Genomic DNA, 15,980 nt, shown 5'->3' on the forward strand with positions numbered 1-15,980 from the left:
CACAGTATTCTTGGGCATTGGTATAATTATTGCAGTTTTGAAGCAGGTTATCCTGTCAGTGGCTGGCATAATCTCTCGCTTCATATCTCTGTTTGGGTTTTGAATTCACTGGTGTATCCAAGTATGGTCTGGGTCTAGTAAGACAGTACGTCAGGGCCCAGAGAAGCTCAGATACCCCCCCCCCCCCACCCGAGGCTGTACTGCACCTCAAATGGGAATACCACCCTTGGACATGAAATCCAACCACCACACGAATGGTGCAGCAACTATCTGCTTAGCTCAGTATGTAGACTATGTAGCTGCAGACAGGGCACCAGAACAGGCCTGGAGGTAACCCCTTTGTGAGGATGTAACTGAAGTAACCCAGGGCCCAATATAGTGAAGCGGGATTTAAAGGGTTCTACTGTAAACTAGGCAGAGCTGGTTTGTCCAGACACATCTGGCCTTTTTTCCCACAGACTGCTACATTTTTAGACGTTAATGACGAACTTTCAGAGTCTAAACATATTTCTATATGGAAATGGTTATTTCTGACTGTCACTGGGCTCAGTCACTGAGTACAATTTCCTTAAAGCAACACAACCAAACATTGGTAGTCACACCAGAGTCCTCTCCGGCTGAGGCCATGACCACCTTCTGAGTCCTGGGACACCTACTGGCCATGCAGCCCCTCCTGCCTCTGCCCCAGCGTGGCTCTCTGATCCAAAGGTTCTTGGGGCACCACCCAATTGATCCTTCCAATCCATTATCTGATCCAAATTGTTCCCTCTCTATGGATATTAACCCTCTGCACGTCTGTCAATCCCTCTCTCACACATCCATACCATACACAGGAGCTCCTGCTCTCGACAGATCAGCAAGTCCCCGACAGATCCGACCCAGCCAGCAGATGCATACCTCCCCACGGAGAGACCCCACACCCACAGACAGACACCCACACCCACGGGCAGTCCCCACATCCACGGACGGACCCCACACCCACAGACGACCCCCACAACCACGGACGGACCCCACACCCATGGAGAGAGCCCACACCCACAAATAGACCCCAGGCCACAAGGAGAGACACCACACTACACAGATAGATCTCACATCCATGGTAAAACTAACAGATTTGGCTAATCCCTCTACCAGAAAGAAGTTTCCCCCAAGTGGTCAGGTACCTCACTATCAATAAAGCCGACACCCATAGACGAATCCGTTCCCATGGATACATCCATCTTCCCTTTCCGTGGATCGATCTTGGACTCCCATGCTGTGAGTCGATGGCAGTGGGCGGACTGTGGCCGACGTGGGCAGATATCTGAGTTACTCTGGGGCTGCTGGCAGTGAGTGATATCCTCTGGAACAAACCACCTGACTGAGACAGACTGAGACACCTCACATTGTCCCTGTCCTCACCAGGGACCTGACAGTAAAGAATTGTGGCTCCAGGACGGGGTGAGCTGTATAGTCTCCTTACTGAGAGGCCAGTGCAATGCAATACTACCCTCTGACAGTGTGACACTCCCTCAGTACTGTCCCTCTGACAGTGACACTCCCTCAGTCCTGTCCCTCCAACAGTGTGACACTCCCTCAGTACTGTCCCTCCAACAGTGTGACACTCCCTCAATACTGTCCCTCCGACAATGTGACGCTTCCTCAGTACTGTCCCTCTGACAGTGAGACACTCCCTCAGTACTGTCCCTCCAACAGTGTGACACTCCCTCAATACTGTCCCTCCGACAATGTGACGCTTCCTCAGTACTGTCCCTCCAACAGTGAGACACTCCCTCAGTACTGTCCCTCTGACAGTGTGACACTCCCTCAGTACTGTCCCTCTGACAGTGAGACACTCCCTCAGTACTGTCCCTCCAACAGTGTGACACTCCCTCAATACTGTCCCTCCGACAATGTGACGCTTCCTCAGTACTGTCCCTCCAACAGTGTGACACTCCCTCAGTACTGTCCCTCCGACAATGTGACGCTTCCTCAGTACTGTCCCTCCAACAGTGAGACACTCCCTCAGTACTGTCCCTCTGACAGTGTGACGCTTCCTCAGTACTGTCCCTCCAACAGTGAGACACTCCCTCAGTACTGTCCCTCCGACAATGTGACGCTTCCTCAGTACTGTCCCTCCAACAGTGAGACACTCCCTCAGTACTGTCCCTCTGACAATGTGACGCTTCCTCAGTACTGTCCCTCCAACAGTGTGACACTCCCTCAGTACTGTCCCTCTGACAGTGAGACACTCCCTCAGTACTGTCCCTCCGACAATGTGACGCTTCCTCAGTACTGTCCCTCCAACAGTGTGACGCTGCCTCAGTACTGTCCCTCCAACAGTGTGACACTCCCTCAATACTGTCCCTCTGACAGTGAGACACTCCCTCAGTACTGTCCCTCCGACTGTGGGACACTCCCTCAGTACTGTCCCTCCGACAGTGAGACACTCCCTCAGTACTGTCCCTCTGACAGGGTGACAGTCCCTCAGTACTGTCCCTCTGACAGGGTGACACTCCCTCAGTACTGTCCCTCCGACTGTGGGACACTTCCTCAGTACTGTCCCTCCGACAGTGAGACACTCCCTCAGTACTGTCCCTCTGACAGGGTGACAGTCCCTCAGTACTGTCCCTCTGACAGTGAGACACTCCATCAGTACTGTCCCTCCGACAGTGAGACACACCCTCGGTACTGTCCCTCCGACAGTGAGACACTCCCTCGGTACTGTCCCTCCGACTGTGGGACACTCCCTCAGTACTGTCCCTCCGACAGTGTGACACTCCCTCAGTACTGTCCCTCCGACAATGTGACACTCCCTCAGTACTGTCCCTCCGACAATGTGACGCTTCCTCAGTACTGTCCCTCCGACTGTGGGACACTCCCTCAGTACTGTCCCTCCGACAGTGAGACACTCCCTCAGTACTGTCCCTCCGACAGTGAGACACTCCCTCAGTACTGTCCCTCCGACAGTGAGACACTCCCTCAGAACTGTCCCTCTGACAGTGACACTCCCTCAGTCCTGTCCCTCTGACAGTGAGACACTCCCTCGGTACTGTCCCTCTGACAGTGAGACACTCCCTCAGTACTGTCCCTCCGACAGTGAGACACTCCCTCAGTACTGTCCCTCTGACAGTGAGACACTCCCTCAGTACTGTCCCTCTGACAGTGAGATGCTCCCTCAGTACTGTCCCTCCTACAGTGTGACACTCCCTCAGTACTGTCCCTCTGACGGTGTGGCACTCCCTCAGTACTGTCCCTCCGACAGTGAAACACTCCCTCAGTACTGACCCTCTCTGGGTTGCTCACAGAGTTAATTCCTGACTTTCCCAGGCATCAAGAGTCCTGGGATTTGGCCAGAGTCCCACGGTTTGGTGATGGCAGTGCAGTCAGCGTTTCCAGGCATTTGAGTTTCATTTCGGCTTCTGAATTCAGCACTCCCTTTCTTCTAACTGGTCCTCTGGAATTTCATCCGATCTGCAAGTGCATAGAAGCTGACAGATAATTCAGGGAAAAAGTCGTAGGATGCCATTGCAACGTCATTGAGAAAGGGCAACAAGAAAGAGAGTTCCTTCGAACCCCCTTGCATTCCCAGTCGTATCTGTTGGCGCTGTTCATTGCCTGTGTCTACACTGCAGGCAGCCCAGTCTCTATCTCCCGACCCACTGCAGTCTGAGCTCCTGCAGCAGAGCCACCATGCCAGATTACCTGTTCTCAGTGTGTTGGAGCTACATTAAGGTGAGGGCTGATCGTCAGGGACTGTGTGAGGCGGGTGGGAGGGTGGGTGTTGGTGTTTAGTACGAGGACAGTGAACAAACTCATCAGAGTCAGCAAATAGATCACGGTTAAAATTTGAGAACGACAGCCAGAGTCAGAGGTATCATCAGTGGCTAATATGATGTGAAATGTGTTTTGCTGCAGCCATACATAAAAATTTCTATACGTTGTAAAAAAAAATAAGTGTGAACAAAAGGAATAACAGGATGGTGTTCATGAACCATTCTGAAATCTAATGGTGGAGGGGAAGCAGCTGTTGATCTGTGATTGAGTTTGGGTACAGGGATGGAAGAGAGGCAGTTTTGGGGGGCTTTACATTAGATGTGAATGTTGGGAGGATCAGGGGAATTTCGAACTTGAGGGACACAGGAGTTAGGGCTTGGAGTAAAGCAGAAATGAAAGTTCTGAGGGCTAGTCCAAGACTGAGAGGCTGAGTGGCCTCTTTCTGCTGCTGTTCCCTTGTGCCTGTTGAGTTCCTTTGGCTCAGGGTCAGCTCCTGTAGTAGGTGGCCACGTTTTCCACCCTGGGGCGTCGTTGCCTCAACTGGTCGCTCCTGGATGAGTCTGCAGCCATAGGTCCAGCCGGAGGGGTGGGGGGGCTATGCGGAGAGTCGCTCTACAGTGGGTGAGGCCCTGTGGACTTGGGGGATTGTTGCCCATGGACTACAGAGCAACCCTCCCAGCTCTGAGGCAGCGTCCGTCACGGGCACCAGGTGTTGTTGGAGGTTGTGTGCATCGGTGGGTTTGGGGAACAGCCTGAGCGAGGTGGCAGGGTGCACCCGACTGACATCCCTTCCTCTGTTTTGTCTGCAGTTTAAGAGGATGTTGAACCGGGAGCTGACGCACCTCTCGGAGATGAGTCGGTCTGGCAACCAGGTGTCCGAGTACATTGCCAGCACCTTCCTTGGTGAGTGTGGAGCCTTCGCTCGGAGAGACGAGGAATGAGGGAGTGCCTTGGCGAGCCGGGGAGGGAGGGAACACCTTAGGGAGGTGGGGAGGGAGGGAGAGGCATCTTGGGGAAAGGGGTGGGGGGAGCATCCTGAGGAAACAGTGAGGGGCAGAGCACTCTGACAAGATGGGGAGGGAGATACGGAGGGATAGGAACCCCGGGAGACAGAGAGGGAGCACTCAGTGGGGATTCAGGGAGAGAGAACTATATGGTGGGAGGGAGGGAAGCTGGCAGTGTGGCATGAGGGAGCACCCTGGGAGATAGTGAGGGAGCACCAAATGAGATTGAGAAAGAGAGCACCCTCGGAAGATGGAGAGGGAGAGAGTAATTCTTGGAAGATGCGTTCCCCCTTGAAGGGCATCTTGTCTTCAGGATGATTCCACTGATAGAGAAATCTACATTAAGAGTAACGGGAAAAGAGACGTCCATTTAAGACCGAGATGAGTTGGGATTTTTCTTTCTATTACGGAACTGTAAATCTTTGCAGATCCTAACCCCAGAGAGGTCTTGTCCATAATTACTGACAAAGCAGCAGAAGAGGTTTGGATCACTGTGTGGTGGGATGCAAGTGGAGCTGAGGTCAGCTGGAAAGCAGCTCAACCAGGCAGGCCAAGTGGCTTCCTGCTGTTCCTCTGACAGAGGGAGGGCCAGCGGGGACGGGCAGGCTGCGGTTGAAGGACTTGGGGAGACAGAGAGGAGCAGCTGGAGTGCAGCAACAATGGAAAGACACCGGGAGCAGGGTGAGGCTGCAGGGGAGACTGGTCCTGCTTTCTGGGAGGTCATTTTAAGAAGGTTTGACATTTACCCGAGCGTAAGTGGATTCCTGTGCTTGCATTTATATGTGTGTGTGTGGGTTTGATGTGTTATATACGAATTTCCGAAAAGATCAGAATCAGAAACAGGTTTAATATCATGGGCATGTGTAGTGAAATTTGTCAACTTTGCGGCAGCAGTAAAATGCAATACATGATAATAGAGAGAGAAAATCTGTGAATTACAGTAAGTATATACAGTGTGTGTATATATTTATATATATATATATAGTGCAAAAAAAAGGAAATAAAAAAGTAGTGAGTTTGTGTCCAAGGGTTCAATGCCCATTCAGAAATCGGATGGCAGAGGGGAGGAAGCTGTTCCTGATTTGCTGAGTGTGTGCCTTCAGGCTTCTGTACCTCCTTCCTGACGGTAACAGTGAGAACAGGGCACGTCCTGTGGGGTGGGGGTCCTTAATGATGGATGCCGCCTTTCTGAGATATTTAATGAAGAGCCACATACTGGAGAGAAAAACAAGAATGTGGTGGAAGAAAAGTAAAACCTACAAGGTGTCGAAATCCAAAATTAAAACAGCCCAGTATCTGTGGTTAGAAAAACTCCACAGGTTATAACAGATCAGTGGAGATAATTCTAGTCAGAACCTGCCTGATCCATAGAAACATAGAAAACCTACAGTGCAATACAGGCCCTTTGGCTCACAAAGCTGTGCCAAATATGTCCTTAGCTTGAAATTACCTAACGTTACCCATAGCCCTCTTCTTTTCTAAGCTCCACGTACCCATCCAGGAGTCTCTTAAAAGACGCTATCGTATCTGCCTCCACTACCTTTGCCGGCAGCCCATTCCACTCTGCCTTAAAAAACTTACCCCTGACATCTCCTCTGTAACTACTTCCAAGCACTTTAAAACTGTGCCCTCTCATGCTAGCCATTTCTGCCTTGAAAAAAACTCTCTGACTATCCCCAAAATCAATGCCTCTCATCATCTTGTACACCTCTCTCAGGTCACCTCTCATCCTCCGTCTCTCCAAGGAGAAAAGGCCGAGCTCACTCAACCTATTCTCATAAGGCGTGCTCCCCAGTCTGACCTCTCCTTAAATCTACAATTGCACAAGGGGTATTGAGACCCAGGTCTTGGAGTTTACTGATTAGTTTAGAGGGGCTGATAGTGGTAAATACCTAATTGTAATCGATAAAGAGCATCCTGATGTAATGCATCTTTGCATCAGTTGTAGACCCGTTACTTCAGTAGGCAAGTTGGAGCAGATCCAAGTCGCTACTCAGACAGGTGCTGACAAGCTTCAACACCAGCCTCTCAAAACACTTAATCACTGGGTCATCGTCATTGAGACAGGTTACCACGCTCTTCTTGGGCACTGATACGACTGAAGCCTGCATGAAGCAGGTGGGTACCACACACTGCTGGAGTGAGGGGTTGAAGAGATCAGTGACTACACCAGCCAGTTGGTCAGCACAGGTCTTCAGTACTCGGCCAGGTACTCTGTCCATTGGATACTTTCCTTGGATTCACTCTCTTGAAAGCAGCCTGCACATCATCTTCAGATACTGAGACCAAAGGACCTTCGGAAGACGTGGGGTATGCGATGATTCCTCCCTGTTGTGGTGATCAAAGCAAGCATAGATGGCATTGAGATCATCTGGAAGTGAAGCTCTGCTGTCCCCTGTGTTGCAAAATTTAACTTTGTACGAGGTTATGGCGTTGAAACCCTGGCACAGCAGTCGAGCATCCCTCCTTGATTCCAATCTAGTCCAGAATCTCCACTTCGCCCGAGAGCTGGCTTTCCGCAGATCACACCTCTTGTAGCATTCTTCATCTCCAGACTTGAACGCCTCTGATCTGGCTGTGGGCAGGTTCCGGGTGACATTGTTCATCCTGGGCTTCCGATTGGGGCACACCCTGAACGATTTTGTGGGGGACACACTCATCCACAGCTGTTTTAATAAAGCCTGTAACCACCCTTGTGTTCAGGTCCTCAGATGAGTTCTTTAACACAGCCCAGTAGACTGACTCAAGGCGATCCTGTACCCGATCCTCTGCCTCCTGCAAGCATCTCTTAGCTGTCTTGATCTCTGGGACCTTGCTCTTTAGGCTCTGTCTGTATGCAGGAAGTAGGAGTACGCCAAATGCTCTGACTTGTCAAAATGCAGTCTTGGGAAGGAACGATAGGCATTCCTTATTGTAGTGTAGCAGTGGTCTAGTGCATTCCGACCTCTGGTGCAACGGGTTATGTGCTGGTGATAATTGGTCTGAGTTTCTTCAAAATGGCCTGGTTAAGGTCACCGAATATAATTTGAAATGTGTTAAAACGGGCTTTTTCTTGTTTACAGACAACATTTTCTTGGTTAAGAAGGCATATGGTGTATTGGCCTTCATCAGTCGTGGAATTGAATTTAGGAGCCGAGAGGTAATGGAACTATATAGGACCCTGGTCAGACCCCACTTGGAGTACTGTGCTCAGTTCTGGTTGCCTCACTACAGGAAGGATGAGGAAGCCATAGAAAGGGTGCAGAGGAGATCTACAAGGCTGTTGCCTGGATTGGGGAGCATGGCTTATGAGAATAGGTTGAGTGTACTTGGCCTTTTCTCCTTAGATCGACGGAGGATGAGAGGTGACCTAATAGAGGTGTACAAGATGATGAGAGGCATTGATTGTGTGGATAGTCAGAGGCTTTTTCCCAGGGCTGAAATGGTTGCCACAAGAGGACACAGGTTTAAGGTGCTGGGGAGTAGATACAGAGGAGATGTCAGGAGTAAGTTATTTACTCAGAGAGTGATGAGTGAGTGGAATGGGCTGCCGGCAACGGTGGTGGAGGTGGATACGATAGGGTCTTTTAAGAGACTCCTTTTACGTGGAGCTTAATAAAATAGAGGGCTATAGGTAAGCCTAGTAATTTCTAAGGTAGGGACATGTTCGGCACAACTTTGTGGGCCGAAGGGCCTGAATTGTGCTGTAGGTTTTCTATGTTTCTATGTAACATCGTGCACTTTCATAAGTGCTTGCTTATAATTGGCATGTAAACTGTGGCCAATTGCAAGCAAGTACTCGTGAATCTGCACGACGCTGTCTGTCAACAGGATCAGGATCACGGATAAGAAACCTGGAGGCAAATAGAATGGTCTACATTTAATCGTGAGTTGTTCTCGGTCCCAGGAACAAGAAGTCAAAATGATCCCAACATACCTGCACCAGTGAGAATGGACTAAAAACGTGGAGGCCAGGTCATCGGTTATATTTAAAGCGGAGTTTGATAGGTGTTTGATTAGTAAAGGTGTCAAAGGTTACAGGGAGAAGCCAGGAGAATGAGTTTGAGATAGATAATACATCAGCTATGATGGAATTGTAGAGCAGAATTCAGCTCTAATAGAAAAGAAGAAAGAAATTGCCTTTCAACTCACGAGAGAGCATAGGCCATCAATCTTTTAGCTGTTGATGTTTCTGAAGCAGGCAATTTCTTTTTTACGAGGTTGAGTTGCTAGCTCGACGCTCAATGGACGGAAAGCGTGCACAGGAGCCGACTGGATTCGAACTCAGAACCTTCTGTCCCAAAGTCGAGCACTGATGCCACTACACCACCAGCCAGCTCAGCTCTTATAGCTTATGGTCTTATTTAAAGTGAGAGAAAGCATTCAATACCCTAGGTTTTATAAATGGAGGCATACAGCATAAGAGCAAAGCTCTCCTGAAGATCCTTTTTATAAAGCACCAACTTGAGCCCAACCGGAATACTGTGTCCAGTTCTGGTTGGAGGACTTTAGGACACGTGTAAAGGCTTAGGAGCTCATGCAGAAGAAATTTACCAAATTATTCTGGGGGAATGGCTTTAGTTGTGGTGATAGGATAGAGATGTTGTGGTTCTTTTGAATGAAGTTCACAGAAGTCAGTCGTGGGGGGTTATAGAAGAGGGCAACTGTTTGTTTTGGGGAAGGGATGAAGATGCGACAAATGATCCAAAAGTTATGCTAGTCAACTTTTTTTACACAGTGAGCACTGAGGATCTTGAACAGGCAGTTTCAGTTGTACCATTCAGACAGGAACTGATTAAATGCCCACTCTGATCTCAAATGCCCTTGGACCATATCCAATCTCTTTCATCATTTGTAACACATGCAAAGTGCCAGAGGAACTCAGCAGGTCAGGAGGGGAATAAACAGTTGAGGCTTCAGACCCCGAGACCTTTCATGAGGACTGCCTTTTCTGGATCTGTCTGTTAGGAAACAAGTTATGCACCAACACTTACAATAAACTCAGTGACTCCCTCAGCTTCCCAGACTTCACTTCTCACCCCCTCTGTCTCTTGTATAAACACCACCCCTTTCTGCCAGTTTCAGTGTCTCTGACGCATCCCAGTTTATTTGAAATGTCCTTTTTAGGAATCAAGCTTCCCCTCTACTCTGGTTGATGGGAAACCCCCTCAAGTTTCCTCTGTTTCCTAGTCTCCTACTCCCACCCACCCTCCTTCCAGAGAGAATAGAGTTCCTTTAGTCCTCACCTTTCAGTCTAGTAGCTTCCACTTCCTGCACATCATCCTTCATCACCTCCAACAGCTGTAATGAGATCTCACATCTTCTCATCTCCACCCCTTTCTACCTACTGCAGGACCACTCTTTCAGTATCTCTCATCTCTTCACTGACTCAGGGCACTTTCCCCTTACACCTCCTCTCTCAGCACGGTCCAGGGACCCAAACAATCCCTCCAGATGAGGTAACCATTCACAGGCACCTCCTCCAACCATGTCTGCTGCATGTGGCAAGACTAGGCGATAGCTTTGCAGGGCGCCTGTGCTCCGTCCACATTGACCATCACGGCCTCTTAGCTACAGCCCATTTCAGTTCCCACTTCAATTCCTACATCAACCTTTCCATCCTTGGCTTTCTCCAAGGATGAGAGAGAGACCCAACACGAATGCCTCATATTTCACCTGGGTAGTCTGCAACATTAATTGTTTTCAATTTCAGTGGAACCTTATCTCTTCTGTCTACTTCTCCTATGATCTATGTATGGCCCTCCCATTTGTGTTCCCTTTCCCATTGTCCCCCTCTGCCCCACCATCATCTCTTTCCATTCTCCTGCCCCTCGTGATTCTATTCACCTATTTCCCACACATTTCCCTCACCTGCCCTTCGTCTCTTCATTAAATGTCTCCCATTGTCACCTTCCCTACTCAGAATCCAGCACTCATGGTCTTTGTTTTCCCACTCACCTTCTGCCTCCACCTTCACCCTCCCCTCCCCTGAAGTTATTTGCCTATTTTTTCTCTCTCTCACCCTCTTGATTGCCCGCATCTATCATCCACCCACCTCTGTCAGCCAATTCTACCTTCTGCTCCTCCAGCCTATCATCCCTCACCCCTCCTTGGTCCACCAGTCACTTACTGGCCCCTGTCGTCTTTATACTGACCACCTTTCCTCTCTACTCTTCTCTCTTAAGCAGGATCTCAACCCGTAATGTTAACAGCTCCTTCCCCCCATAGATGCTGCTCGACCCACTGAGGTATCCCAGCAGTTCTTCTTTGGTCCGGATAAGGGCACTAGTGAGATTACTGTAGTGTAGACCTACACAGACTGTCAGGCTGAAGCGTTCCCTAACACAACGTGTGTACGTGTTTGCACACATTCTCTATGTTTTTGTTCTTTGTGTATGGGTTCTGCATGTTTTTGCGTGTGTCTGAATGAATATGTTCTGTGTTTTCATGTAAGTTTGGCTTACATGTATGTGTGTTTATGTTTGGTGTCCAAATCCCTCCCTTTCTGTCTGCACAGTAAGAACACGTAGTTTCAGTTTTCCTTCCCTCTAGTGGTGTCATCTCACACGTCATTGTTTGGGGTTTAATTTAATATCCCACGCACCATATTTTCAGACAAGCAGAATGAGGTGGAGATCCCGCCACCCACGCCGAAGGAGCGGGAGAAGAAATCAAAGCAGCCCATGTGTCAGATCAGCGGAGTGAAGAAACTGACCCACGGCTCGAACCTCAGCGTCACCAACTCCTCGATCCCTAGGTTCGGAGTGAAGACCCAGCAAGAAGATGCACTGACCAAGGTAAGGGCAGCGACCGGGTCCTGAGCACTGGGCGCACGAGTCTGCCAGCCCAGAGGCAGGCTGACACTCAGTGAGTGATAAACACAAGCGGTTCTGCAGATGCCGAAACTCTGAGCATCACACAAACTGCTGGGGGAGCTCAGCAGGTCAGGCAGCATCAATGGCCCGAAATGTCGACTCCATAGATGCTGGCTGACTTAAAGCTCAAAGTCAGACTACATTTATTATCAGAGTATGTACACAGTACTCATCCCTGAGGTTCATCTTGTCCGCAGACAGTCACGAAACAAAGAAAAACATTAACCCTCTCCCACCCATACAAGAAACAAAATGGCAACAAGAAAGGACGAGCGAAAGCACAGAATATAAAACACAATCAAAGAGTCCCTATTTAGTTCAGCTCAGTGTTCATTACCTGCAGGCCTTCTCAATTCAAAAGTCACCCAAAATAGCAACAGACAAAAGAGCAGCCTTAGACCGGGAAACACGTCATAATGTGAACTGCAGTCCAATCCACAAACCACATCGATCTCACCTTCAGCATTTTGTATGCGCTCCCTGCAACACTGGGGGAATGGCTGGCCCTCTCTGGTACTGAAGTGCCCAAGCTTACGCCCTTGTCTGGTCCTTGCCAGGAGCCCACCATCTTCTTCCCTTCCGAGTCACATCGGCAACAGGCACGGCCCACAGTCGTGTGGATGTGGTGTGTGGGCAAGGGATGACGACCGACAACAAACACAGCAACGACAGTGCGATATATAAGCTATGGGGAAGGTCACCACCATCGGGGAGAGTTGGTGGAAGGATTACAAATGGCTTGCATTGGTGGATCAGGTACTGATATGTAGATTGGGGCCGAGAGGGAAAATGGATCAGCCGTGATGAACATGCAGAGCTGACTCGATAGGCCAAATGACCTAATTCTGCTTTTGTGTCTCATGATATAATATTGGTTCTCGGTTTTTACAATGTTGTCCTATTTTGTTTACAGGAACTCGATGACTTGAATAAATGGGGCCTTAACATTTTCCGGGTATCTGAGTTCTCAAACAACAGGCCACTCAGCTGCATAATGTATGCCATCTTCCAGGTACTGACTCAACGATCACTCATTTATGCCTCTTAATCCCTCTTTATGGTAATGATTACACACTGAGTTATTGTACAGTCACTGGTTTTTCAGGGTAGGGATCATTCAGTGGATGACTGCCGAGGTGCTTCTTATTTGAGGGAAGAATTGCCCCCTGAATTACACATGATCACTGTTTATGGAGGTGGGTGCTTAGTCCCTGGGTAACTTAATAGCTCAATTATAATATTTGCAAATATATAACAGCACATTTTCATGCCGTCATTCATGGCACAAGTTATAATTTTCCATCTATTTCTAAGATATACGTTACATCAGAATCAGATTTGGGTTTACTGTCACTGGCAGTAGGTCATCAGCTTGCTGCTCTGTAAGTTATACAATCTTGCAGGAAGCTGAAACATCGAGACAGCAGGTGCTGTATGCTGCTGTCGAAAGAAGACCCCTGCACTCATGTGATATCTCCCCTTACCCCTCCCGTTCCCCACTCCCACCTCATTGGTCCTCGGGTTGAGGACTCGGACGAGCGATGCGGCACATTGTCACATCGAAACGGCGAGCTGCTAGTCTCCCCTGTCACTGTTGCAGGAGCGATATCGAGAGGGGGAGAGAGAGAGAGAGAGAGAGAGAGGGAGAGCCTGTCTAAGATATTGAAGTGTTGGGATGGACTGTAGTTTTTGATGGACTCTAGATCATTGTCTCTGGGGGGCTTTGCTATTGATTGTGTGGAGGGTGGAGGGAGGTTGATGCAAGCGGGGGGAAGGAAAGAGGGAGGGGGGAGTGTTGATGCTTCTGTCACTGCTCGTGTGTGGGGGTGGGTGCTTTAGGATTCTAATGTTTTCTGTCATTCATTCTTTGGGTTTTTTTTCTGTTTTGTGGCTGTCTGTGAAGAGTAAGAATTTCAGGTTGTACACCGTATACATTCTCTGATATGAAATGGACCCATTGAACTATGGAAGTAGCAATAAAAAATTAAATAAGTAGTGCCAAATAGGAACAGTGAGGTAATGTTCAGGAGCTCATGGGCTGTCGGCAGAGGGGAAGAAATATTCCGAGAATGTTGATCATGGGTCGGTGGGCTCTTGTCCCTTCTTCCTCATGGTAGCAATGAGAACAGTTACTATGAAAGCCAAGCGGAGGACGATGCTGGAGGGAAGCATGACGTTGGAGTAGGTTGGAAGGTGGGCACAGTTTGGCTGTGTTTCGGGGTGGAGTGAGTTTCTGGTTACCGTAGTCACTGTGTTGAGGATGGGATTTCTCAGGTAACTGTTGTAGAGTCACTGCGTACTGTGGGGAGGGTTTTCACTCTGTGTACACGTAAATGATCACCCTACATTCGGAGTGTTGCTCTGTTTCAGGAGAGAGATCTGTTAAAGACCTTCCGGATCCCGGTTGACACGTTCCTCACTTACATCATGACGCTGGAGGACCATTACCACGCAGACGTCGCCTACCACAACAGCCTGCACGCGGCTGACGTGATGCAGTCCACTCACGTGCTGCTCTCCACGCCAGCCCTCGACGTGAGTACTCCCTCCGCACACTCCTGATCAGTAGGTGAAGGTAGGAGGGAGGCCCCATGCCCCGTTACTGGAGTGAGAGTGAACCCCTCCCCTTCCACCCTACCACTCTCCAGAAGGACAGAGGAACACACGCAAAACGCTGGAGAAACTCAGCAAGCTAGACAGCATCTATGGAAAAGAGTAGACGGTCAACAGCCCAAAACTTCATCTGTCTGGTATTTTCCAGAGATGCTGCCTGACCTGCTGAGTTTCTCCAGCATTTTGAGTGTGTTGCTCGGGATTTCCTGCATCTGCAGATTAGAATCAGGATTTTTATCACCGGCATGTAAGTTGTTAACTTTGCAGCAGCAGTTCAATGCAATACATAATATTAATGAGAAAAAAAATAATAATAATAATAAATAAATCAGTTACAGTTTACATATATTGAATAGGTTAAAAAAACATGCAAAAAACAGAAATACTGTATATTAAAAAAGGTGAGGTATTCAAGGGTTCAATGTCCATTTAGGAATCGGATGGAAGAAGGGAAGAAGCTGTTCCTGAATCAATGAGTGTGTGCCTTCAGGCTACTGTACCTCCTACCTGATGGTAGCCTGGGTGCTGGAGGCCCTTAATAATGACAGCTGCATTTCTGAGACACTGCTCCTTGTTGGAGCAGACTGGATTTACAACCCTCTGCAGCTTCTTTCAGTCCTATGCAGTAACCCCCCACCCCCATACCAGATAGTGATGCAGCCTGTCAGAATGCTCCCCACGATACATCTATAGAAGTTTTTGAGTGTACTTGTTGACATGCCAAAGCTCTTCAATCTCCTAATGAAGTATAGTCACTGTCTTGCCTTCTTTATAACTACGTCGATATGTTGGGACCATCTTAGATCCTCAGAGATCTTGACACCCAGGAACTTGAAACTGCTTGAAGCAGGAGGTTTTCTCTTGTTTCACGTCACCAGACATTGGCATTACGGAATCACAGGGTGGTTGCAGTTGGAATAAAGGCTATTTGGCCTGCTGAGTCCATGTAGGTCCTTTGTAAGACCAATCCAGCCAACCCTCAAACTCATGGCCCTTCAACCCCCTTCCCATTTGGGTACTTACCTGTGTGAACATGGCTATTGAATATGCCTCCACTGTTCCCCTTGTCGATGGACTCCGGATCACCAATACCTTAAAATCCCAGCTGACCAGTCAGGTGGGTGCTGCTGTAGCACGTGGCACAGAGCTTGCTTTCCCGCTCAGCGGCAGTTAGCAGAGTGTGGGACGTGCGTCTGACTGCCTGTCTCCACCGTCTATTACAGGCTGTCTTCACCGACCTAGAAACCCTGGCTGCACTCTTCGCTGCAGCCATTCACGATGTGGATCATCCGGGAGTTTCCAATCAGTTCCTCATCAACACCAGTGAGTATCTGATCTGGGATGGAGAGTAGGTTTCACCTGTTTGTGGTTTCTGGGTATTTATTCCTGCCTCTGGTTGCTCCGGGGAGGCGGTGAGGCTGTACAGTGAAGGAAAGAGGCTCAGTACTGTTAGCTGGGTTGCTACTCCAGCCCTCTAGAGAAGATGAAAATACTAGAAAGAACTGGAATGCTGAACCTGAAATATTAGCTGTTTCTCTGCCCACAGATGCTGCCTGACCTGCCGAGTGTTTCTAGAATTTTCAGTTTTTATTTCAGGTTTTCAGCATCTGAAGTTTATTCACTTAACATCTAAGTTAGCAGTCCAGTTATGTAATCTCTCCATTGGTGCCCTGCCTGGCATCTGAATGGAGTTTTGTCCAGCAGGTGCTTATGTTCTGCTGGAGGGAGTCACCTTTCTCCTCGAGAGCCCCGA

At 48.9% G+C, this 15,980-nt stretch overlaps 1 protein-coding gene across 8 annotated transcripts in view; it reads left to right on the forward strand.

The window, feature by feature from the left end:
* LOC132406487 (cAMP-specific 3',5'-cyclic phosphodiesterase 4B-like) overlaps positions 1–15,980 on the forward strand; it is a 311,131-nt gene that overhangs the window by 278,818 nt on the left and 16,333 nt on the right. For all 8 annotated transcript variants that reach the window (XM_059992227.1, XM_059992228.1, XM_059992231.1 and 5 more), the window contains 5 exons: positions 4,566–4,659; positions 11,355–11,536; positions 12,528–12,626; positions 13,985–14,149; positions 15,451–15,550. In XM_059992227.1, the coding sequence (XP_059848210.1) occupies positions 4,566–4,659; positions 11,355–11,536; positions 12,528–12,626; positions 13,985–14,149; positions 15,451–15,550 (640 nt within the window). The remainder of the gene's footprint in view (positions 1–4,565; positions 4,660–11,354; positions 11,537–12,527; positions 12,627–13,984; positions 14,150–15,450; positions 15,551–15,980) is intronic.

This window comes from Hypanus sabinus, chromosome 16, assembly GCF_030144855.1.
Source record: "Hypanus sabinus isolate sHypSab1 chromosome 16, sHypSab1.hap1, whole genome shotgun sequence".
NCBI lineage: Eukaryota > Metazoa > Chordata > Chondrichthyes > Myliobatiformes > Dasyatidae > Hypanus > Hypanus sabinus.